A 26,691-nucleotide genomic window follows, 5' to 3' on the forward strand; every position below is an offset into this window, starting at 1 on the left:
ACACACACACACACACACACACACACACACACACACACACACACACACACACACACACTGAAAGAACCTACAAAATCGTCTGAACAAGCTTCAGGCCAGCTCTGTCTGGGTTTAAAGCCCACGTGAAACGCAAAACAAAGAGTTCAAAAAATAAAAAAAAATCAAGGTAAAAATACAGAAATATGGAAGGAAAGACAATGACACCACGACAAGGTAGACTGGTGTAATAATGTTGAATGTTGTGACAATAAAATGGTTTGATGAATGCAAACCCTAAAGTTTTATTCACGCCTTTGTGCTTTGACAGTAGTTGATTGAAGTAACAGTGAGGTTTCTCTTGCCCCTCATCCATAATACCTCCACCACAGTTTCCACTTTGCACCAGAAGCAGACCAGCTGGTTGACTTTACTACTTTTGATCAGTGTTTTCATGATTTTTTTGTGTTTCAAACTTTTACCCCGTGGCCAACAGGTCTGAAAAAATCAAGGATGGAAATTAAAATTTTAATTGCAGTTCAGCCACTCTTCTGCTACACAGAAATACATGTAATGTTGATCGGCTGATATATTGATAAACTGCCAACAAACTGCGCAGCCCTGCAACATAGAGCTCCATAAAAGGCTTAGAACGATATATATCTCTACACACACTGTTCATATTCAGAGCGATCGCTGCGCTCTTGAGTCTTCAGAGATACGAGCTGATCACATGACCACAGCGGAAAATAAAACGCAGCAATATGAAAAATATAGTAATAAATACACAATGGAGTGTGAGTCCTCTGGTAAGTGATCGTGGCGGTGTGTGTGTGTGTGTGTATGTGTCTGAACCAGTAGTTACCCGGAGACAAATAGTCCTTTGACCTCTGCGTGAACCGCCGGCCCCCGGTGAGTGATCGCTCCTGACCCGGCGGAGCGGGAGTTCATCCATCCCTCGCCCTGCTCAGGATGAATGCGATGATGAACGCGGCGGCCCGCCGCTATTTAGATAGCCCTGAAGTCACGGCGATGACAAACGGCCCACGCGGAGCGCCGGGGCCGGGCCTTGTTTATACTGTCCGTCCGCTCGGCGGCCGCCCAGGACTGTACAAACTCTTAACTGTGCCGCGGGGAACCGCCGCAAACCCGGGGTCAGCTGGGAACAGCGATCCGTCTGCGGGAGGCTGCTGACTGCCTGCTTTACTGCACTAATGCAGAAAACACACACGCCGCAGTCCGAGCGGCAGCTGGGCGCGTTTATGCAGAATGAGCCCGTCATTAGGAAGCCTGCATCGACAAGCCAGTCCTGGAGACAATCTGACAGGAGACACCGGCTGAAGGGAGAACTCGGATCTGAGCTTCATTCTCCCGCCGACGTCTTGTAAACAAATAAAAATAAAGCCTCAGTGAGAGATTTGACAGACTCAGCTCTGAGCCACATGTCGCTGATGCGCCATAAAAGATGTTTTATCATTTAAAGAGCATCAATAAATTACGTCGGTTTGTCTGTCGGGCCGGTGCCGAGACTTTGATTCATGCTTTTATAACCTGTAAGATTTATTTCTGGAAAGCTCTTCTTCCTTTTCACCCTAAAAGAACAAAGAATTCAGCTGCGGGCCTGCGAACAAAGAAGGAATTTTAATGTTTCTGTTCATTTTTGAACATTTCAAGGTTTCTTCGTTGTTTTTCATAGTTTTGAACGTTGTTGTTGTTCTTTGAAAATTTGTCTGGGCCTTTCGCTGTAGAGTTTGCATGTTCTCCCTTTGCATGATTGAGTTTCTTCTGCAGGAACCTCCTCTCTCCACTTCTCACCCGATCCAACTGATGGTCCATTCAATAGGAGAACAAAGCGTCTCTCTGCAGTCGGCAGCAAAAAGCAGGAGGATTATCGCCGCTGCCGTCGGAGCCATTATCATTAAACCCAGTCCTTTTCTTCCCGCTGCAACCCGACAGGCCGCGGCCCGGTCTGAAGCCAGCCGCCGGCTCCACACGCCACCGGTTTGATTTCTATTATTGTTTCTGGACGTGGAAGAAAAATAAGCGTCGTCTGGAAAAACCACAACTCTAATTTGAAGTTAATGACACGTTTAACTCACTGCCAGAGACGTGCAGCACGCACTCCAGAACAGGAAAACTTCATCTTCTTCATCCTTCTCACTCTCTTCTTCTGTTCAGTTCTGAAATCCTCATCATCTGACTTTTCATGTGTTTTGATGGAGAAACTGGACCTGACGTTAAATTTAACAGAATATCTCCACTGCTGGGGAATGTTAGAGACGTTTCCAACTGACTAAAAAAGGTAAGAATATTATAATATCTAGTCAGAAGTTTCTCTATTTCGCCTCTCTGACATTCTCGCACTCTTAATAATTCCATATTTATCCTGCTGGGAGTGAAAGTGAACAGGAATACTGTCCATCCACACAGTTTGGCTTAAACTGAGAGTTTTGTCCAAACAGCATTAAATATGATTTTCACACTATTCTGAAAACTTTGCGCGCTTTGGGCCACAGTGGTGCAGTGGTTGGCCTCTCACCTCACAGTGGGAAAACATCTGTTGGAATCTGGGCTTTCTGTGAGGAGTTTGCATGTTCTTCTGTCCAGAAAAACAAGCAAGAACTGATTGAGTCAACAATCCTCAATACTTACAACAAATTTAAAAATATAAGCAGTTAGGAAAGCTTTAGTTTTTTCAAATATAAAAATTAAAACATTTAAGATCCAACACTGACAGAGGAGTAGTTCTATAAATACAGGAAGTATTTTAGTACAATTATGACAGCCAACTCATCTTCCTCAAACATTCTAAACTACTTTTCCACCCAGAGGAAAAAAAAAATCCGACCAGAAAACAGAGGCAATGATAAAAATCAAAAAACATGTTTATCATGCAACAAAACCAGCGTGAGAAGGTGACGGCTAAACGAAAGGACAAACACACACTATGGCCGGGGACCAGGAGGAGGCGGAGGTTAGGGAGTGAGGACGAGGCAGCCTGCGCCTGGAGCATCCTGACACACAGCAGGGGGCCTGAGAGGTCGGCCACGCCTCAGAAACACCAGCTGATCACAGCAGACGTCGTCCGACACCACATGACGTTTCTGATGGCGGCGGGAGAACGCCGTCCAAACAGGTACGCTGCCTGAGGAGAGGAATTAGAAATACTTCTCCAACACTACCATGTATATATGAAATAACTTCCACTTCCAGCCACTCGGTGGCAGCGTTACCCTCCATCCGTGAACATTCCTCCCAGAGAAGAAGTCACTGGCTGAAGAAATCAAACTGTGAGTAAATAACTGTGAATAATGTCTGAATGCAAAGCTTCAGGTTTCCTGTGGAAGCAGACTCCTTCACGTCGCTGCGCCTCCAGCAGACACCTTCAGCTTTTCAGCAAAACTGTTCAAGCAGCTGATTCCTGAAGGCCAGAATAGTTTTCCCGCTACGCGCTGCACCTGGTGTCTAAATACGGAGAGCCGGGTTTGTAGGTCCATCTGTGCCGGGATGGCAGGGACTCTTTCAACCCCGAGACATCCTCCCTCCCCCCCCTTCCCCCTCTGTCCTCCACGCCGCCTCGGGTCCCGCACACCCTTCACCCTTCACCGACAGCTCCGGCCCCAAAGCGCCACTGTCAGGGAGGAGGAGGAGGAGGAGGAGGAGGAGGAGGAGGAGGAGGAGGAGGGGTGAAACCCGCCATCATGCCAAAGCCCGTCCATGCAGACCCGTGCCAAAGCGCCATGTGTGTACAAACAATCCAGCTGAATCTGAGTGGATGTATACTCAGGCCTTATCTGTCCGCCGCCAAATACACTCTGAGCTATCAGAGGTAATGGATGAGTGATTGGGACTCTCGCTTTTTTCGGGCAAATGCAAACACATCTATTACGCTCCACCACTTCAAGCTGTACAAATCAAAATCAGGGCAGCGTGGAGGGAAAATAAACAGCACGCCGGGCGACTGTTAAGAAACTCGGCCTATCGCTGCCATCGGCCCCGAGGTATATGAAACTCCCGACTCCGACCGTCGCCGGCCGACTCCGCCGCGATACGCGCAACATCAGACGCCGTTAATGCAGGCGAAGGTTTTTTTTTTCTTCTTAAATACCTTTTAAAGGATTTGCACGATAAGCCCGTCGGTCCGCGCTGGGAGGAGCCCCTAAAGGACGCACGAATCGATGGATGAGTGGGATTTACTGTAGGGGGAAGATGAAGGGAGAAAACTGTTATTTAACGCCGGCGTGTGAGCGGAATAACGTAGTAACCAGGAAGCCGTGCACGTGTCTTTATCAGTGCTCTAATCTGCCATTAAGCCGTCCCATCAGCCACAGAGCCCCGACATGCACTGGATGGAAGGTCTGTTTACCTGGACTATGAATAACCAGCCCTCGGGGGTATTTACATAAAGATAGGGCCGAGCGGAATGGCCCAAACTCATATCTCCATATCTGGTCTCAAAATGGTGATATATGATATAAACTCTATATAGAAAACAAACTGAATTTAAGTTAACGCTCAGAATATTGGCTGAAATTAAAGAATGATGAAACGCCCCACCTGAGAAATTCACCACCAGCCTCCGCTGGAAATAATGTACCACGACGCATAACGATGATCACTTATCTCAGTCCATCACAGACAATTAAACACATCCGAAAGGACAAAACGTGTTGCATATCATTTTTAAAAAACGTGCTGCTCAACTTTTTAACATTTTACTGGCCTCTGTCTTCAGTTTCAACCCTGAACAAATCCTACATTTGACTGACTTTGGTTTTATTAGCTTGAAATACTTTAAATTGATCTGAAGATGGTTTCCTTTCAGCCAATAAGGTTCCAATGCTAATATATGGACAATCAGATTGTTATTTTAAAAGTCTGAATATACAAATACATGTCATTTATAATTAAAATCTGTTGGAAAGCTTCAAGTCAAAACAGCAGAACCAGTCTCAACTATTTATTATTTATGTTCTTGATGAATCTCATGCATTTAACGATGTTAAGACCTGAAGAAGTTAGAGGTTGGTGGATAAGGGGTTAAAGCGAACTTCTTTAAGAAAGCGGATCCGCTGCTGACTGAGCACCAAGTTCATCTCCCCGTCCTGCTCGGATTCATATTAATGACCTACGGAAGACGGACGGCGGCGATTACGGTGATGGAGTGTCCGCCTCGGCCCCACTTCTGAGAACCGCCGTCAAGGTCGAGGCGAGTTCCTTTGGGCTGGTGGAGGTGCGGGGTCCTCTGCGACCTCCGGAGAGAGGCCCCCGGAGGGGCCCGCGCCGCAGCGCTCCATCTTATTCATGGAAATGAGTGCTGTCCGCGCCCCGCCCCGCCCCACCCTCCCCCCTCCAGCAGGAAGACGTGTCTATTCTTGGCTAAAGTCCCCTTCATTAACGTTATCTCAAATAAGGCGCCCGGTCTGATGGCGGGAGGAGGGCCGGCCGGCGGTTAAGCCGCTTCATCCAATTTCATTATTCCACATGAGGCGGGGTATCGCTGCTAACTTTGCCGTGTCAGCGCGGCGCGTCGGCGAACGCCGCCGCGACACCGGCGCCCAGGCCGGAGCCCCAGAGAGTCGACCGTTCAGAACGCCCCCGCTCGGCGGTCCCATCCTCACACACTCCCCCACTTTCACAGCAGCAGCTAGCGTGCCGCGAATACACACAGGCGAGCCGGAGGACAACAACACCAGAGTGTGTGCTGCTGAAATGACGGCGGAGGAGGGGGGGGGGGGGGGGGGGGGGCTGGCGTTTGAAAAAGAAGAGGCAGAAAGAGGGCTGGAGAAAGTGTGAAACGACCTGGCCTGTCTCCAGGCGTGATGACTCAGGGACGGCGGCACAGTTACAGCTAATTAGGATCATAAACTGGGGAAATGTTTTGCCACCGTGATGCGCGGGGCGCCGCCACGCCGCCGCCAGGACTTCCTTCACATTGGACGTGGCGGTATTGATAAGAAAAGAGAGACGTGGGGCCGCCCCGTGAAGTGCTGTGTGTTTGTTTGGCGGCTGACTCACTGGGATTTAAGTGAGTGGGTTTAGTGGGATACGCAGATAAAGCCGACGCCGGACGGCTCGCCTTCTCTCGCCGTCACGCCGCCTGTCATGATGCAAGACCGGGACGCTTCACTTCACATTTGCAGTAAATCAAGAGTATAATTTGAACTGTGGATGAGGAGAAACGCTGGTAGATCGTAATTTTCTTTGTATGTTACGCTTCAGTTTTCTTAGGAAAATCTTTTTTTGAACTAAAGGCAGCTGCCAAAATCCAGATAAGACAAGTAGAGGAATGAAAAATAAGGCTTCACTTCAGTTTCTCGCGCTGCGTTTTGGCTGTGAGGCTGCATGGAGGCATGAGCAACATGATCCAGAGGGCTGTTTCGACGTTTTCACACTGAAACGGATCCTCCGTCGGTTCCTGGCGGGCGTCGTCCTCCTGCCCTCCTGGCTCAGTGTGACTGAGGCGGGTCCACATGCACGGCCTCCGATCATCGGAGTTCAACACAGGAAGAGCAAAAACAGCCTCTATTTTAACTGAAATTAAGTGAACAGCAATCCAGAAGTTGTGAATTGGTGACAAAGAAACAGACTTATGACTGGAACATTTTATGGTTCAAGGTCTGGGGTTCAAATCTACTCTGCAAAGTGGCTGCAAAGATGGACAAATACACACATTTCTTCAGTTTTTGAAGTATATCGTCACAATCTAATGAAATAAGTAAAAACAGCAGCATCCGCAGAAATAAACCTGTTGCTGTCAAAACAAGTAGAAATACCTATAGAATGAAAAAACATGAATTAATTTGTTCTTATAAACTCTTGAATATTCATAAATCTCTAGGACCTGATGTAGACAGCTCAGACATGGAGCCCGGACCTTCACAGCAGGACGGGAAGCAGACCAGGTCCATGCTCACGGTGCGGCCACATGCAGCGGAATACAACCAGCAACTCACTCATTCCATCATACACAGGCTCGTGGAAGCACCTTTTCCAGTCTCCATCATGTTAGAGGAAAATACTATAATCCACAAGAGACAAAACACGCAGGTAAATAAAAGAACTCGTCCTTAAAGTAGCCTGTCAACATTCTGCTTTTACATTCCTCAACAAAATCACTCAGAAGTTGAGGAAAATTGCTGAAAAAATACTTTGAGCAACATTCTAATATTATATTATTATTAATAAACCAGAAAGAAAAGACTCGATATGCCCACTGAGGAGCATCAGACCAGGCAATAATATGAACACTTTTTAAATAAATGTACACTTTAGCCTTTAAATGCATGAATTAATTGGACTGACTGGGGGAATGTCATGTTTAATATAACGGATGCGCTTCTGTTAATATTCAATGAGGAATTGTCACATTTCTCTAATACTAAAACTAAAAGAAGCAGAAGAAATGTGAAAAATACCAATAAAAGGCATTTAGCCGATAAAGGGTTAATAGGACAAATAAGTAAATTAGATTTAAATATGTAAGATTTTCCCTTGTCACATTTGAAAGTGAATAACGCAGCTTCTCTTTGACTCCTGGTCCGACAGGAAGTCGTCCGTTGGCCTGTCCTGACGGCGTCGACCGACTGGGTCGGAGGAACGGAAACAGCTGCCGCGTCGCTCCGCGGAGAAACGCCACGGCGAGCTGCTTCTCAAACGGCGGAAACGGAAACCGACCAGCGGAGCAGGAGTCCTGCAGCGTTCTGCCGCGGTGCGTTCACTGACCGTCTGCTGGAAGTGACGCCGAGGCAAAGCTTCTGGTCTGGCAGCGGACACACACACACACACACACTCTGAGGGGAAGCCATGATGACACACACACACACACACACACACACAGCCCGTACAGTAGTCACTGTTTTGAAAGCTGTTGTGGCCACACTGTAACACATGACTAACTCAATTAAACTTGTGTGTTGCCGTCGCCACGGCAACCGGTGCAACAAGTGATTTTGCAATGTGACTAATACCCTTATCTCTCCAACTGTGGGAGTCATCAAACAACAGACTAATTAACTTAAGTGTCACCTTCTGAATTTTTTAAATCTGCATCTGTGCTTTTGATTCTTGTGATTCATTTTCTGCACGACCTGATGTGTGTGTACGGGCGTGTGTCCACGTGTGTGTGTGTGTGTGTGTGTGTGTGTGTGTGTGTGTAAGACATTTTGGCATGAAATTTGTTTTCTGCGCCTGAACTTTAAGCACAATTTCTCACAGCCCAGCTCCAAAAAGCCAAGAGGGACTATTACGAGATAATTACTAATTATGCTAATGTGCTAAAGTTGTGCTATTCCTTTTCCTTGGTCATTTTATCAGCTGTCCTCGAGAGACCACAGTCAGTGGTAATAACCTCTCTTTTCCTCCCCTCCCTTCTCCCCCCTCTGCTAAACGCTCAGTCAGTTAGAGGACGCCGTGTCCTGCAGCCGGCGACTCCTCCGCCGCCGCGGCTCCTTAATCAGGAAGTGGCTGCGAATTGGCGGGGCCGCCGCTGCCGTGTGCGCACACGGGAGGAGAGCGCCGCTCCGTCTTCCGCCGGCGCTGACCTTCATTAACCTCATAAATGCCAGCGGTGTTTCCGTCGCAGCTCCTAATGCGGTTATCAGCGCAAACACAAACATATGTGGCGGGAGGGTTTCGGGGCTCAAGCTGCGGCGTTACATCTGTGAAATACATCTGGTTCCACCCTCCCAACACACACACACACACACACACACACACACACACAGAAATGGTGACATTGGACCGTTCGGCATAGAGGCCGGCTGCAGTAATGGATGAACCTGCATTCATGGTGGCGTCTGCATTTCCAGCCCTGCGTCTTTATGAATGGATGGTGCAGGAACACGGGACGTGCACGGTGCAGGAACACGGGACGTGCACGGTGCAGGAACACGGGACGTGCACGGTGCAGGAACACGGGACGTGCACGGTGCAGGAACACGGTACGTGCACGGTGCAGGAACACGGGACGTGCACGGTGCCGTCACCGTGTTCTCCGAGGCCCCGACACTGCTAAATGAATCGGAAATAATCCTGACAGTGAAAGAGTGAGTGAGTGAAAGCGGCACGGTCCTGCTTAATGCTCTCACACGCGCCTCATATTTCTCCTTCATTACAACTTCTGTACAATCGGACTTCATTTCTTTTCCTGATTCGTATTCGTCATTAATACAGATGACGTGTGCAAATGAAGCGACCTCTGAAACGCTGTGAATGGAGGTACTTGGGTTTGATTTCCGGCCTTTGTGAGACAGTGGCTGTGTGTTGCTGCCGGTGGCTTCATGATGCCCCAAACTGTCACTTCAAATTTTAAAACTGCGACGTTGTTTTACTTTAAGAACAAACCAACACACAAAAAAAAGGGGGGGTGGTGAAATCTGACAACCCCTGCTTGTTGCTGCTTCGTTGTCTCAGAGCACAATTAAAAAGTTTGCACAGATCTGCACTAAATCAGAGACAAACTGCGGGAACAGATGGCGAGGTAGAGCGGCGACGACGAGGAGCCAGTTCAGGATGGCAGATCCGGAATATTGTGAGTAAACGATGCTAGTTTTAACTCGAGAGTCACTTTTGGATTAAAACACACTGGATTTGAACAGTGTCCCATTAACAGCTGATTTCCTGGTCGTGCATGTGGGTTTCTGATCTGTGAACCCCCCCCCCCGCCGACCTCTGACCTCCCGGCTGATGGAGGAGGGAGACGCACAGCTTCCTGCTCGGGCCGAGAGCTTCGAGGAACGAGAGGACGGCTCCACCGGCGCCGGTCCTGACCGCTCGGTCCGCGCCTCGGGTGAGAAAGCCCCCGTCTTCCTCCTCCTCCTCCTCCTCCTCCTCCTCCTCCTCCACGACCACGAACGGCAGCGTGAACAGTAATTGGGACATAAATTATGTTCCCCGGTTTTGCACGTTTGGCCCCGGGCGCTGCTGATGATTCGCTGATAGACTGCGGGGAGAGCGCCGGGTGATAAGAGCGGCCGTAAAAAAAATAACGCCGCTCTATAAATCTCTGCACTCCTTATTTTTTGTCTTGTGAGGTTAAAAAAAAAATGAAGAAGAAGAAGAAGAAGGAGCTTATGTCAGAGTTTAACAGGTCATGACTGACGGACTCGGTCTTCGTGGTGCCTTCAGGGACTCGACGGCTGCTGAACCCTCGGTGGAGCGATGACGGGTGTGTGTGTGTGTGGAGAAAAGACTGGAGAGCCGGCCGACTGAGGAAGGTGTGTGTGTGTGTATGTGTGCTTCTCTGTGTGTGTGTGTGTGTGTGTGTGTGTGTGTGTGTGAGATTTCGAGGAACGGGCCGGCGTCTGATAAATCCTCGTCTGCCTTCATCCTCTATTTTGTTTTTCTGCTTCTGATCAAAAGCAAGAGAAATTTAAAGACGGAGTTTGGTGCCTGAGAAATTAATAAAAGTGTCGGGGAAGGGAATCTGCTTACAACCTTTTGAACACACACACAGGTTTTAGCGCGTCCATCGACAAATAATCTGCCGCCTTTTCAAGGGATTAAGCCCCAAATGCCATGCAATAATCCCTCTGTGATTTGTCTTTTTTTTTTTAAAGGCCTGTGAAAATAATTGTGCGGAAATCTCAAGATAATAATCAGTTGACATTTGAGTTGAAGGATGATGAAGACAAACAAACAAAAAAAAAAAACAACAACAACAGCTGCACTTTTTTTTCCCCTGAATTCTGCTTTAAAATGAAGCATGCCGTCCCGGTCATGAGCGCCGGCGCTCCTGCAGCTCGTCCCTCAGACACAGTCCATTTGCAGACGGGCCCCTGAACCGGCCCCTAATGTCCCGTGTTATCAGAGTGAATCAGCGGCGCTGATAAATTAGCCGCTCGGAAAACGCGGCGCGGAGGGCCCGACAGCTAATGTGCCGGCGTTCGTGTGATACTCATATGCAATGCTTAATGTTGTGGAACCAATTCTGTCGTTTCCATTATGTAAATACATTTGCCTCAGCACTATATTTTATGTATTGTCTCCCTTGTCTCAATTACTTGGGCTATTAAAAATCAAGAGGTTATGGAAATGAGGTGCAGTTGTCTGTTTGTAGTTTGATGACAAGTGCAAAGTGTTTATGAAAAGCTCGTTATGCATTCAGCGGCGGCGGGATACGTCAACACGCTCCGAGCGTTCATCCATATTCCACAATGCAGCGGGGTGGCACGTCAGTATCTCCAAGCATAAACAACACCAGCAAGTCCCGTTATCATCTGTTGTACATATAAATAAATGAAAATCAACACGTCCTCCTTCTTTTATTTAGATCTCCGCAGCTTTCAGGAGGAAAATGTGGATTATTTTTATTTTATTTTTTTTTAAAGATGGGGCATTTGTGGCCTGTACAAATAGCAGACGTTTGATGATTCTCTTTTGGGTGAATTAGTGTTAATTAAAACAAAAGAATAAAGAAGGGGAATAACTGTGAGGATTTCTGTAGTTAAGCTTTTAAGAATCAAAGCGTTCACTGACATATCCGAATAACTTCTTTCTTCAGCCTCTGAAAATGTCATTTTGCTGGTTTTCTGCATCTTTATTTTTTTTCCCTCCCTCTTCTCCTCTGTGAAGTGAAAATAAGTTGGGGTAAAATTACTCAGCAATCACAGATTAGTTTTAAGGCTGTGCAGCCAGCTGGGAGCATTTTAGAACCGGAGAAAAAGGCGAGAGGGGGTGAGATGGAAATGTTTCATCAGGGAGTATTTTCCCTCTAAATGGAGGCTGGATATATAGAGTGTGTTGCATGAAAAAGGTGTGAGCGTCAGTGAGATGCTGTAGGAAGTGAAGCAGGGGTCTGTGGTTTCCCGCCAGGACCCGTCGCAGCCCGGCCACAGCCACACTCCTCTTCCACTGAGCGAATCAACACGCTTCTCTCTTTTCATTACTGGCATAATTGACTGTTTTTACAGTATGTCTCCAATTGTTAGTACACTCACTTCTTCATTAGGGACTGCTCAGAGTCCTGGCTGAAAGAGGAATTAAAGCCTGCCTGGGATAAATAAAAATGATTAATAATAATAATAATAATAATAATAGCAGAAAATGAAATGTCTGTTCTTAGGAGATGAGTAATGTTGGCATTTCTCTGCTTCTTCTGCTCTCTGTCGCAGGCCTCAGCGTGTTTCTCAAACTTGAGCCTGTGCAGAGTTCAAGTCTAATGAGGCACAAATGTTTTCATGAGAGAAAAATAAAGCAGCTGTGGAGAATTAATGACTTCAGGATGCCTGTGCTGTGTGTTTATCGAGGTTTTTCTTTTTTTTAATTTTTTTGTTAAATCATTGCATATGTGGTAGAGCTTAAATTGAAAGGAGGGATATTTGAGGAGAAGTTGACAGAGGAGGTAATTCTTGGTGAGAGCGGCTGTGAGGCGGACAGCGGGACGCTCGATCCGGCAGGAGAGAATAAACGCAGACGCAACTAAACTTTACAGGAGGGTCGACGATGCGTCATATTTCCGTCCGGGTTTTCCTCCCGTTTCCCTCCAACGCGGAGACGATCCGGGCGGTCCGGGTTCGAAGGCGCGCGGCGCGCGGCGGCCGGAGCAGCGGAGCAGCGGGCGGCCGCCGTGCGCTCCGGCGCTCCGGCAAGGTGCGCGCGACCTCTGGAAGGAGGTGGCGGGAAAACAAAGAGAGCCACAGGAGGACAAAGGAAAAAAAGTTGTACCTTTTCTCTTGGAGCGCCTCCTCCGCCGCCGCTTCAGCTTGCATTTGACCTGGCCGCCCGGAGCCGCGGACGCGCGGCTGCTGTTCCCAAGTAGCGAAGCCATCGAGCGCAGCGCGGCGCGGCGCGAGGCGGCGCGGCGCGGCAACTTGGACACCTCGACTCTGTCCTTTTGTACTTGTCTCCTCCGCTCGCGTCCTCGGCTTTGACGCACACTCGGACGGTATTGTCCCCCCTGTCGGTGCCTCTGCCTCTCTCCGGTAGCGGCTCACAAAGTCCAGCTCCGCTCCAGCTTTGCGCAGCGTGGCAGCTCAGCGGCGGCGAAACCTGCGCCCGCGTCTCCTCCTCCGCCCGCTTCTCTTTCTCTCTCTCTCTCTCTCTCTCTCTCTCTCTCCCTCCCTCCCTCTCTCTCTCCCTCTCTCTCTCTCTCTTTCCCTTCTTCTTGCTGCGCCTCTGCAGAAATTTTGGCATCAGCCACTTTGGATTCAATCATGCAGGACGCCTATCTATTTGCTGCCGAGCTTTCTAATTAGGCTCCGGTCCTGGTTTGTCTGGGAGGAGTGACATCAACAGCTCACACCCCTCATCTCACCCCCTCCGTCTCACTCCACCTCACCCCTCATCTCACCCCCTCCGTCTCACTCCACCTCACCCCTCATCTCACCCCCTCCGTCTCACTCCACCTCACCCCTCATCTCACCCCCTCCGTCTCACTCCACCTCACCCCTCATCTCACCCCCTCCGTCTCACCCCTCCCTCCACTGCAGGGGGATCTTGTTCTTTCCTGCCCTCTGCAGGGAGGTCAGAGGTCACCTCCTTTGCCGAAGACACACTGCTCAAGGGCACTTCAGCAGAGAGACTCCTTCCACATCCTCGCTTTAAAACAAGGAGAAGAAGTATCTGTGACACGGAGGGAGGAGAGAAACACCACGAACCCCCGCTTCTCTCCATCCTCTCCTTGCGGTTTTGGATTTTCTCTGCGGATTAGTGATCTGAAACACATCTCCCCGACAAAGGACTGTAAGACGCCTAATGTTCAATTAGCACAGCTCACAATTAGCTTCTTCCACTCTTAATCGGTTCAGTTCCCCAAAATAAGTCTTGAAAAAGTTCTATGTAATCCAGTTTGAATTCTGTAAATGACCTTCAGGGAAAACACACACACACATACACACACACACGAAAACTTTCTGCAGTTTGAAGATTGTGACATTTTGACATATTTGTGTGGAAACGCTGCATTGAGGTTTTCTGGAAGCATTGGAGGGTTTTTCCTGAGCTGCAGGTTATTGTTTTATTCCCCCGGCATCCGCAGGAGCAGGAAGGTCAGGGGTGGTGAGACGAGGAGGAGGAGGAGGAGGAGGAGGAGGAGGAAGATGGGTTTGCGTGTTTAGGCGCAAAAATTAATACAACCTTTCTTCTTTTGGAAACAAAAGTATAGCTAAATAAATGAATGTGGCTCCAGACCGGTCCCCTTCCCTCCTCCACACCCTGACATTTTAGATTTCATGATTAAAAAAGTGATTCAGAAACTCAGCCGAACACATTTGCTGATGCTGGATTGAAAAGTCACTTTGAGGCCGTCTTGTTGGGTGGAAACATTTCCTCCCGGCCTCGGGGGAAGGAGCGGCGGCTGGGGGGGGGGCGTGGAGGGAGGGAGGGGCGCCGCGGCCGCGGCCTGCCCTCAGGACGCCCACAAATATCCATGTAAATTGCAGTTTAAGAGAAATCAATAGGAGTGACAAGTTGCCAATGCCACTATCTGGGGCAGTAATGAAGGTGTGTGTGTGTGTGTGTGTGTGTGTGTGTGTGTGTGTGTGTGTGTGTGTGTGTGTGTGTGTGTGTGTGGGTGTGTGTGTGTGTGTGTGTGTGTGTGTCACTTGCCTCTAACCTGTTACCCCGCCTTCTGTTTGCTGTTATCTGTGCAACACACACACACACACACACACACACACACACAGAGTAGGTCACTGGTTACTTCATTGTTCATATTAGGCTCATATACACACAAAGAGTAAAATCTTTTAGCTTTAAAAAATATAATTTATTAAAACTGCTTTGTTGTCCAGTTGAAATGTTTTAAATAATATTTATACCTTTAATAATGTTTTTCACGCTGTGAATGAATAATAACACCTGCTATTAATTAGACGTTAAAAGTGAACTCGTCTCGTCTCGTTTCAATATGAAACGTCTTCTTTATTATAGCTATAGCTTGAAGCTATACTGCAGCGTGATGTCTCGCTTTCGTTAGTGTTTTTAATTGGTCTGTATTTCACTGAAGTTAAAATGATGTGTTTTGACAAAGTAAATAATACTTTAACATTCCAGTAATTTGCTTTAATCATGATTCTCTCTCAAAAATGAGCATTTTCTCAGAAAAAAAGCCTCCCCTGTTAAAATTGTATTAGATCAATCATTATTATGTTAATATTAATTTGTTGATAACTGTACAGCTCTAAAGTCAAGATAAGTCTAAAATGACAGAACTGAAGGGGACATGTGACTGATTCATCATTATGTCCTTAAGACTATAAAGGACGTGTTTTGAGGAGAGTCCTGGGTAAATGTTGATGAAAAAGAGAACGGGACGTTTAAATGTGATGTGTTGCTCCAGGAAGCCTGAGCCGGTTAAATCAGGCCTCGTCAGAAATCCAGGCGTGTTGTTTCTGTTTACTCCCTCCCCTCATTTAGCCACACTCCTGCCATTAGTCTGCTGTCGTATCTGTGGATTAAAGACTTTTATTTAAATTGTGATTACAGCAAACACGTGGCAACGATGCCCCTCTTTTTTCAACTTCATCATCAAATCAGACACCTGCAATCTCAGATAAGGAGGCCAATCAGAGCGGCGCTCACTCATTTTCTGCACTTCTGATTTTCATACATATATGAGCCTGTATATGACGGTATATCGGCTGATTCCTGAGGAGAGCAGAGGGGTTTTTTTCTTCCAGCGGGAGGTGAAAGAGGGTTAAAATATAATCTTACTATAACACAAAAAAACACCACCAACCAAACAACATGATTAGTTACAATCGGGCTTCCAGCTGAAAGCTCTGTCAAACTAGTCAATATTAATCCTAATAAAAATGTACCGTTCGTTTCACTGTAATGACAGCGTTTGAAACTTTAAGGAAAATTGAAAATTCTCTCAACACAAATCCCTTTTTACATCACTTATGAAGTTTCTCTGATAGTTTTGGCTTCAACGGTATTGATTGTCTCCATATCAGCAGTTAACAGTGAAATACTGGGACACAGGAAGTCTGGTTGGATTCCCTTCCTGGTTTGATGGAAACAAAACGAGTCAGGCCTCGTTTACGCGACAATGTTTTTGAGGGAAACGGGAAAACTTTTGTTCCGTTTGTGTTGTCGGAGTCAGTGAAAGTAACTCCGAGCGTCTCCAGAGAACACCGTGTTCTCCCGCTGCGAATGTTTAGAGGCTTTTGTTCTCTGCAGCATGTGTGCACTCTGTTTTCAGTGTTTCTGCTGTTTTTGTGGAAACAAATGATTTTCAAAAGGATGGGTGGAAACAAACCTTTCTTTTAAAAACTTCAAAAGCTCCACATTTGTCCAGAGAAGTATAATTTCTAGTACACTACAAGTAAATGCTCAATACTGTAGTATATACTCAAGTATACTCAACAAAATAAGCTTCAAGCACACTACGGGAAGTAGGAGCATGCGCACGCTTGATAGTGACGCTTTACTTTTCGTTGGCTGGATGGAAGGAGAGAGAGGCCTGCTGGAGGCGGCAAGTAATGAATCAGTTGGAGCTCCAGCTCATGTCGCATATAAACAACTGATCTGCATCAGCGACCTGAACTGCAGGACGAACCACCGGAGCTCCAGCAGCAGCGGCCAAACTGACGTCCACCGTTCCATCCGCACTGTACAGACCAGCTGTTAGATCAAGGCTTAAAGGTCCGACAAGGCTGGAAAAAAGTCCCTGACCAATGAGAGGCAGGTGAACCCAGCCTCGCCGGGTCCAGGCACACATGAAGTGGACAGCCAGGAAATGGAAGAAGGTTCTGTGGTCAGGCGAGTCAAGCTCCAGCCTCGTCTTCCTCCTGCTAAAGTGAGAGCAGACAGAAGGCCAGGTCCAGCTGGAACTCCAGCAGGTGCAGACCCCAGAGCGCTGCTGCCTGCTGGAGGAAGGACAGCCAAATGTTATCTGATGATGTGATGCTGGATTTATTTTCTGTTCAATTTTGAACAAATTGTCATTTGTTGACTTCGATATCAACAATGTTGAGAACTGATATAATGAAACTGAAATTATTTGTTAGATCTTCTTCTAAACAACAACAAAAACAATTGTATTTCTTTGTGTCTGCCTAATGCAGCCATGATTTATGATGATATTTGAGATTCTGTGAAATTTTAAGTGCGACTGGAAGCTTTTTCCCTCCACTGTGTACACACAGACAAAACTGTTGGTACCCTTCGTTTAATGAAAGAAAAAAAAAAATCACAGCTGTCTGAGAAATACCTTGAATCTGACAAAAGTAGTAATACATAAAAATTCTATAAAATTAAACCAGTGAAAGTCAGACATTGCTTTTCAACCATGCTTCTATAGAATTCTTTCCTCCTGTCCAGGAAGGCTGGCTACAGCCCCATGGATCTTAAATTTCTGAATAATATGAGCAGCTGTAGCCACAGGAACACCAAACTGCTGGAGACGGTCTTATAGCCGTCACCTTCAACATGCTGGTCTATAATGTTCTTTCTAATCTCCTGAGACGACTCTTTCCTTTGCTTCCTCTGGTCCCTGGTGAGTGTGGTCCACTTCCTGTCTCCCTGTCGCCCTCTATATGAGCCACTGACTGATTACAGGACTGCAGACACCTGTGATGCTCATTAGTGGACACACCTTTGGACTGACATGTCCCTCTGGTCACATCATTTTTGTCCAGACCCGTTTCTTCAGTTTATTTTCTAGAATAATTCTGTTGAAGCATGGTTGAAAAGCAACGTCTGACTTTCATTAGTTACATTTCATAGAATTTTTTGTTATTATTTTTGTCACGTTCAAGTTATTTCTCTGTCCACTGTGAATTTGTCTTTCATTAAACAAACGGTACCAAAAATTTTGTCCACGTGTCACATCAGGAAACACAACTCAGACAAAATGTCACATTTCTAGATTCCTGTGTTTGATGTCTTGTTTGTTCAGAAATGTATCGTTTCTGTCCCTGTTTTTTACTGTTTCTATTTTGTTGTCGGTATTTGGTTCTACGTGTCGTTTCTGGTCTGTTTCTATCATTCCATGTTCATTTCTTCTTGTTTTTTTTCTAAACTTTGTGAAGAGTTACTGTCATTTTACTGTGTTTTTGTCTCTTTATAGTCATTTCTGTCGTTTGATGGTCGGTTTCATTTAGTACCAGCAGACCTGGTTGACTCTGACACTATTTTTTTTTCCATTTTGTTTGTTCTGTTCTGTGTTTCCCTCCAATGTTCCTTTGAAGTCATTTCATGCCATATTGAGTAAATTGTTTCTCCATTTGACAGTTTTTAGTTTCACAGTGGTTGTTTGGTGGTACTTGCCTCCATATGCATTTAGTGGTGGGGTTTTATTTGATGTGTGTTTGTGAGACTTTTCTAGACCTTTGTGTTAGTTTTAAGTTTCTCCATACTTGTTTTTCTCACACTGGTGCTGTTCTCTTTCACCGATAACATTCAGTTAGCGATAGAGAGCGGCACGGTATGGTCACGAACCTTCCCCATGAAATGAAAGATCCACTGCGAGGAGACATCTAAGAAAAGACTCAGAGTTTCAGAGTCACCCAAACCTGTTTTGGAGGGGAACAGGGACCTGGTGCCGGTCCTTCAGAAAGCTGGTGGCTCCTTAAAGAGAACCCGTGCAGAGCAGGTTCGCACTGCCAGGAGGCATCCTCATCACATCACGCAGGCAGAGGAACTGCTGGAGTGAATACGAGGTGGAATAAGTGTGATCACCTGTCCTGGTTTGCTGGTGAAGTAGTTTTGGGGCCACAGTGTTTGATCATCTCAACCGATGCTGATATTTGGTGTTTTTCTCGCCTGCAGGAAGCAGCAGCACCACTGAATGTTCAGACGGCTGCAGGAAGGCCGTGGAAGAAGGTCCCGTTAGAAAGAGGCCTAAAAAGAACCGGCGGGGGACCAAAGGGCCGTTTTCCAGGCCAGATACCTGCAGCGCCACCAACTGGGAGAAGGAGGCTATGGCCGAGTCTTCTGTGGTCTTCACAGAGCAGATCTTTGTCCCTAAATGCTGCAAATCAAGTGTAGAAACTCCCAGCAGGAGGAACTGAGTGTTTAGAGGTGGTTCACATGTTGACAGCAGGAAACCTCAAGTTATCAGGACCAGAACTCAGATTTGTGTTGTTCAAAAGTTGTTATCAAGGCTACAGCTGTGTAACTTCACCACTTTCAGCAGTGATCAGTCAGTAGCTGATCAGTTTCACTCAATCAATAAATCAGTTCCCATAAACTGATATTTCACTGGGCGTCTTCCTCCCACTAGTCTATGGATGAACAGAAAGACTGAAAAGTAGCTAAAAAGTTACTTTTCTAACCAGTTTTATTTGCAGTATCTTAAAAATGTGTCCACATTTATCAAGAGGTCACTGGTGACATTCATGTGTCAGTTGTCAGTCATGTCTGTAGCTTCTTTTCCTTTGAGGAGAGAAATCGGCTGCTGTCTGAAAATCCACATGTAGCTTCAGACGTTCAATCGAGAAAAGTCTGAAAAGTGAAAAAAAAATAACTGAAGCTTTATTTGTGTTTTACAGGTTTCCATCAAGTATGTTCAGAAAGAAGAATTAAGTTGTGTTGATCTGGAAATCTGTGGTTATTACCTCTCTCTCTGTGGCTCTTGCCCCTCTCTCTGTGGCTCTTGCCCCTCTCTCTGTGGCTCTTGCCCCTCTCTCTGTGGTTCTTGCCCCTCTCTCTGTGGTTCTTGCCCCTCTCTCTGTGGCTCTTGCCCCTCTCTCTGTGGTTATTGCCCCTCTCTCTGTAGCTATTGCCCCTCTCTCTGTGGTTCTTGCCCCTCTCTCTGTAGCTATTGCCCCTCTCTCTGTGGTTCTTGCCCCTCTCTCTGTGGTTATTGCCCCTCTCTCTGTGGTTATTGCCCCTCTCTCTGTGGTTCTTGCCCCTCTCTCTGTGGTTGTTGCCCCTCTCTCTGTGGTTCTTGCCCCTCTCTCTGTGGCTCTTGCCCCTCTCTCTGTGGTTCTTGCCCCTCTCTCTGTGGTTATTGCCCCTCTCTCTGTGGTTCTTGCCCCTCTCTCTGTGGTTCTTGCCCCTCTCTCTGGCTCTCAGGACCTGAACGGGGACGAGGTCTCTGCAGAAGCGGCGGTCATGTCGGTCCTCTCCAGAGGACGAGCCGGACCGGAGGGGGAGTCGGCGTCCGTGGGCCTTCTGGACTTCTACGACCTGGACCAGGACCAGGAGCAGACCCTGGTCATGGAGAGACCCGTCCCCTGTCAGGATCTGCTCCACGACCTGGAGGCCCCCGGAGGCTTGCTGCAGGAGGAGCAGGCTCAGTCGGTGACCGGAGGAACTCTTCAGTCACTCAACATGCTGTTCAGCCGTCTGGTTCAGCCACAGTCTCCAGAACCAGACAGTCTAGAGGACATGGAAAGTTTCTTTACAGTGTTTAAAGAGTCCTGATCCAGCAGTGAGAGCAGATTTCCAGGATGTAAACTGTTGTCTTCCCCCATGATCATCAAGCAGCTGAGCTGGAGCTCCTCCACGTCCACGTCTTCCACCGGGACATGAAGCTGGAGAACAGTTCTTCACCAGGTCCTTCTTGTGTTTTCCTCAGGAGCCGTCACTCACTGCCCTCCAGAGTGCCTCAGTCGGGGCAGAGACTCAGCAGGACCCCCCACAGTGTGGCAGCTGGGGACGGTCCTGTTGGAGCTGCTCCACAGAGACTCGGAGTGTGAGACCACCCTGCTCCTCTCCAACCAGCTGAGGGTGAAGCGTTTGGGAATCCTCCTGGAGGAGAGGTCCACGGTGCAGCAGCTCCTGCTTCACCCCTGGATCTGCTGACCTCCATCTCCTCCAGCTGAAGCCTTCTCTCCATCCATCCATCCAGCAGAGGCTCCTTTAGAGCTTTCCTTTACAGAGCCTTGTAAATACAGAGCAAATGTGTTGGACACATAACAGCAGCTAGACTTCCATTCTGCTGCCACCATGATGGACAGGACTGATTTAAAAAAAAAAAAAAAAAAAAAAAAAGAAGAAGAAAAATGTTTGTCATTGCTCTCAGTTCTTCAGGTTCTCAGTTCTTCCACAACTTTCTAACATCCAGTCTTTGTGACTTTCCTTCGCTGGCTCTCTTTTGGATTCCATCTTAAAAACTGACCTCAGTTCAAAGGGGTCACTTGGGAACATTTACTAGCTGCTTGAAAGGACAACTGGCTAAAATCTGGCAAAACACAGATCCCACATGTGATCGATGTAACAAGCACCAGCCACCCAGTCACTCATGTTCTGGTCATGCGCAGGCCTGAATAGTTATTGGCAATCAATATTTAGATTCCTTTCAGACACTGTGAAGATACCTCAAGAAGCTTCCGCTGCCTCTGCAGTCGTTGGAGTCGCATGGCGCTCGGCTCAGCCGCCAGGCAGAACAGACCACTGCCTTCTCAAGTCTGTCGGCAAAACAGCTTAATTTAATGACGTGAAAGGAGAAACACGTTCCAGCAGCCCAGTTATCGATGAGAGATCTCCTGAAACATCTTGCCTCAGAGAGATCTGCCCTTATTTCCTCCATCTTGGTTAGATTCTGCATTTTGGGGATGGCATGACAAGGGCATAAAGCAGCCAGACAATTTATATGTAGATGGTGTTTTTGCAAGTTTTGATTATTTGTCCTTCACTTACAGCCTCTCTTTTTATCCCATTTGTTTGGCTATTTTCAAATTTAAAACTTCATTTTCTAGTAGTTTCCTAATTTTCCCTCTGTACAGCCCCAACACCCTTGGCAATGCTTGTTGTCAGTTTCCCCCAATCAAAGAGGCATGATCTGGCTGAAGGACATGTTAGAGGGTATACAGAAATATTTTTTGACAAATGGCATGGCACCCATTTATTTCCTATTTCAGCGGTTTGTCAGTGCTTTCCAATTGAAGGTGTTGTTGGGGGGGGGAGGCTTTTAATGTTTCTAATATATGAAAATGTGTGTATTTAATATCCAGTACTGGTGTTATGTTGATTGTTTGTTCTTAATAAAAAGATTTTGAAAAAAAACAAACAAACAAAAAAAAAAAAAAAACAAGAAAAGATCTGCCACTCCACATGGTAACCAGTTCCGAGTGTCTTGTACAGACTGGGTCATTCCGATATTGTATTTTTGCATACTAAATGTGTATATACGTTGTGTGTATACTGTTTAATCTGAAAAAGCAATGAAAAGACCTTGAACAAAAAAGGCAAATCTGTCATAAAAATAATGAAACTGTAAGCCCCGTCCATGGTCATGTCCATTTATAAATATATAAGGTTGAAATTTTTAATTTAAAGAGAGCACAAAAACTGCAATAAATATATCAAAGAATTAGAAGGTTTGTGCAGTAAAATACAATAGAAGCCTGTTAAATCACTCTTCCTAAATTCAGGCTATTAACTTATTAAGATGTTATTATATCTGAGTTGAGCACCAAACATCACCTCATGGTTCTCATTCAGTAAAGTATACTGCACCATGTAAACTTCTCATCAGCTCCTTCAGAATTAGCTTCATTCCTGTGTTTTTGGTTGTTATAGAATCTGTGATTACAGATTATTATTATTATTATTATTATTATTATTATTATTATTATTATTATTATTATTGTTATTGTTATTATCATATTAGAGCCATTTCAAATTAAATAGATATATTTGGTCAAGATAGTTATTTATAACCCTGAGGCCAGACGCTCTTGTTCAATATAAAAGCTCGTCTGGCAGCAGGAATATTTCTGGATCGACTCTCATTAACACTCACATCATCATTTCAGTCCTCTGCATGAAGAAAGAGCGACTTCCCACAAGAAATCACATTTTACTCAGTACAATTGACAAAGACCTGTTAAAGAAAAAAAAAAAAAGAAAGAAAAGAAAGTGAGACTGGGAAAAGGAAATCACAGCTTTTTGTTGGAACGTGTCGGAGAGCATGTACCCGTCACAATAAAGTATGCAAAGTAGACCACATGTAATGAAGTTTGACTGGAGACGGTGGAGCGGAGCCTATTCACTTTGCTTCTCTCTTTCTGGTGCCGCTACAGGCTGGCACGCCGCAGGAGGAGCATCGGATCGGAAGGACGGCGAAAATGCTGGAATTCTCCATTTTCACTTTAAATGTTGTCGGTGAAAACTTTGTGATTTTGGTCAATCCACACATACGGCGCCTTAAAACAGAGGACTGGGAAGCGTTTCCATTTCTTACCACCGTATATTGAGGTGTTTGGACTGAAAATAAGCCTGCTGGTGATCAGTGGGATCGTCGTCATGCTCATACTGTAAATGTGTTCCTGTCTTCTAAAAACGCAGTAATGAAGAGTTACTTTCCAGGGAAACAGTGGCGCTTTTGCCCCGAGACATCTCTGGGGAAAAAAGGAAGCTGCAGCCTGTGTGAAGTTTACAGCCGGTGATGCAGAAACCCTCGGCCCACGTTGAGATCCAGCCTATCTACAATTCTATCGGCGTGACGTCCGGCGGTGTGTTACGTCTGAATCGGGACCGTTTCAGGTTGGTGCTGCAGCGTCGTCGCCTTCCACGTGTCGCAACTTGTCAACTTCTAACAGCCTGAGCGCAAATCCCAGCCGAAATGACAAATTACGAAGAATAAAAACATATTTTACATGTGTCAAATCCAACAATGGAGCTGTCTGTGCTCGATGGAAATAACAGGAATTTGAGGAGGGCGAGTCGGCCGGCTTATCAACCCTCCCAGCCCGGGAACGCTCTGGAGCCGGGAGCCTTGGAGGCCTTCCCTCATCAGTCTCTGGGAGAGTATTGACTTTAAGCTTTTCTGTTTTTTTTTTTTTTTTTTTTTTGGGTGGTGGGTTGAGGTGGGAGGATTAGGTGGCTGTGGTCTTATCAGGTGCTCAGCCTCCTCACAAGGCGGGTGACGGGGAGACTCACGCACACCTTCATCTCCCCTCCACAGCCGGTCTCGCTCCTCACACTCTAATCCAAACCGGCACTTTGCGGCTACAACCCGCGTCACCTTGTGTGTGTGTGTGTGAGAGTGTGTGTGTGTGTGTGTGTGTGTGTGTGAGATGAGCATGTGGAAGGATGCAGAGACCCTGTAATGTGTTAGATGAGCGTTTAGTGACTCCATCACGCTGGAAAGTTGTTGGTTTGTTGAGCTAAAAGCGGAACTTCCTAGATGGACGATTGCAGTGTTATTGCTTCCTTTGTCCCTGCACAAAAAACCGGATCAAGCAGTTCAGCTCGAAACATGAATAATGGGTCGGTTAACATCACTTCCATTGTGTTTTGCAATGTTTCCCATGAATTTTCATGGGCATGCATGTGGATTTATTGCACTGTGTTCAATACCTTCACTTCAAAGACTTCCTAATATTAAATGTACTTTTCTGTTTAGCACAACACATCCACAGGAGATTTAACACACTCATGTTGACGCTCGAGCTCAGTTAGAGTGACTATTTCAAAGTGTTTGCATGAAGAAAAAAAGCAATGCATTCAGTAATGCTCCAAAGTTTGTACTCAGATTGGATTTACAAAACATACATTTGTGTTTAATGGTTGATCAGAAAGGTTACCTCAAAGCACAAATTCAAAAACAAATGCAAAAGTTGCAGCACGAATGCAAAAAGCAACAATGCAATCACAATAACAATAAAAAAAAGCACAAGAAAGTTGCACAAGAAGGTAAAAGTGACAACACAAATGCAAATTTCTGTGCAATTCTACGAAAAAATACAAAATGTAAAAGCCACAACATAAAAAGCCAAAAAATACACATTAAAACTGCAACAAATAAATTTAAATTAAGCAGTTACACAACACAAACATGAAACTCGAAACAGACATAGTCAAGATGTAAAAAAATGTAAAGTGTATTTTCTTGTCTTGCGGTCAGAACTTTCCCATTTCCTGGTTCCTATACTGGATTTGACTGTAATTATTTCATTTCTCTGACAGCAGCTGAACTCATCTGCATTTGGCAGTAATCCAGCCGGCGCCATCTCAACCGGTCATTTTATATATTTCTGCTTAAAAATGAAGTGAGCATGAAGAAAAGTGATGAACCCTGTGTAGAAACATAGAAATAAAGGTTTAATACCGGACTGCTTTTTGAATATTCGGATCACATTTACAGAAGAATGTCCGACTCCATGGAAAAAGATGAAGAAGCCGGAGCCGGAGTTCCAGGCTTTGTAGGAAATGTCCTTCCCACTGGTGCAACATGGACGCGGCGCCGGAGGAATTCATGTGACGGAGGCGAGCAATGTGAGGAATCGGAGGTAACCATGCCTCGACGTTCTGCGCCTTGTTCCCGACACTGCGGACTGCCCACGCCTCGCTGCAAGGCTGCATTCCTCCTCCGGATTCAAACTTTCAAAGTGACATTGGACATTTCATTATACAGCATGTCGCCCCAGCTGGGAGGAGGAGGGGGGGGGGGGGGATTCCTGCTGATGAACTGCTGCACAGTACCTTTCCTCCAACACTTCTTTGGAATGACTCTTTTTCCTCGCTCTCCTCTTCCTCTTCAACCTCGCCCTCCGCCTCTTAAGCGACACCCATTAATCACATTAGGTCTTCGGGAGAATTGTCTGCTGAGCGCCGGGTCTCGGCTGACCCCAACATTTGGAGAGTGAAGATAAAGACGTTGCACTGACAGCTCGGAAATGGCCCCTTTTTTCCGCGGGTCAGCGTTCAGGCTGAATATGAATATTATTACACATAAAAAGAGCGGAAAACAATTGAGTTGTTGCTTCAGAGGAGTTCAATGACATCGGGAATTGGCAGTGCTTCTGCTGCCGTGCAGAGATTGGCCCGGGTGGGTTTCAAAAGCCCCCACCTTCACATATTGATTTGAAATGTTGCACTGCAAAGAGACCGTCATTAAAGTCTTTCTGCATGACAATATTGGCACATTAGTTCTTCTTCACTTTGCCCCGTCTGGAAACGTCACATCTCCCGATCTGCGGCTAATAAAACACTCCGAATCAATGCCGATTGTGTTTAATATTGGATTCCTTAATTTCTGAGAGCATTGAATATTATGGCGCTCTTTGTGAGTCTACATTCCAATCAGAATGTCTCTCTGAATAGGAACTAACATCATTGCCCTTAATGTCACGTAACATTATCAGCTCTGTGGTTTGCTACAATGGAGCCATTGTGCTGCGTGGCGACGGGGGCTTATCAGTGAAAGACAGGGAAGGAGAAAGGGAAGGAGAAAATGAATAGAAGAAAAGTAAATTTGATCTCTGTTTTGCAACCGAGACTTTCTCACACGGCTGGGTCCACACACCTTGCTCGACTAAACTTCAAATTAATTTTCTGGTAACAAATCGGGACGACGTGTTGTTGCCGTTTGTTGCGAGTCGTGTTTGCAGGGGCGTCGCAGCCTCGCCGCGCCGTCGGGAAAACTTTAAATGTGTCATCCTGCAAACTTACCTGGATCCGGTCCACGGAGGAGACATTATGACGCTCTGATGTTCTCGGTTAGGGAGCCAGCGCTGACCCTGAGTCGGCCTCGAGCCACACGTCACATTAAACCAGGAAGTACATCTTGGTAGCACACTTCCTGGATTCCAATCAGATGTAAGCAAGACTCACGACTGTTGGAGAAACAGTTTAACATCCTGACAGACCACCTCCACCTTCAGCTCTTCCTCCATATCATCATTAGCGTGACCTTTGACCTTCACTGCGATGACTGACTTGTTTCTCTTCTTCTTCGTTCTCAGTCGATCCCTCTGGTGGACTGAATGTCAAATCCTCATTCCAAGGCATTGACGTACACAGGCGCTGACATTTACACCGGTTGAAGCTCTGCTATCTGTTTTTCTGCGTATGCCGACATAAACGAAGCTTCAC

The 26,691-nt window shown here is 46.3% G+C and overlaps 1 protein-coding gene across 1 annotated transcript in view; it reads right to left on the minus strand.

The window, feature by feature from the left end:
- adarb2 (adenosine deaminase RNA specific B2 (inactive)) overlaps positions 1-26,483 on the minus strand; it is a 177,442-nt gene extending 150,959 nt beyond the window's left edge. Inside the window, exons 1-2 of the mRNA XM_030099726.1 lie at positions 26,475-26,483; positions 12,643-12,874 (exon numbers count right to left, since the gene is read on the minus strand). Coding sequence (XP_029955586.1) covers positions 12,643-12,745 — 103 coding nt within the window. The 5' untranslated portion in view covers positions 12,746-12,874; positions 26,475-26,483. The remainder of the gene's footprint in view (positions 1-12,642; positions 12,875-26,474) is intronic.
- Between the last annotated feature and the right edge of the window lie 208 nt (positions 26,484-26,691).

This window comes from Salarias fasciatus, chromosome 9, assembly GCF_902148845.1.
Source record: "Salarias fasciatus chromosome 9, fSalaFa1.1, whole genome shotgun sequence".
NCBI lineage: Eukaryota > Metazoa > Chordata > Actinopteri > Blenniiformes > Blenniidae > Salarias > Salarias fasciatus.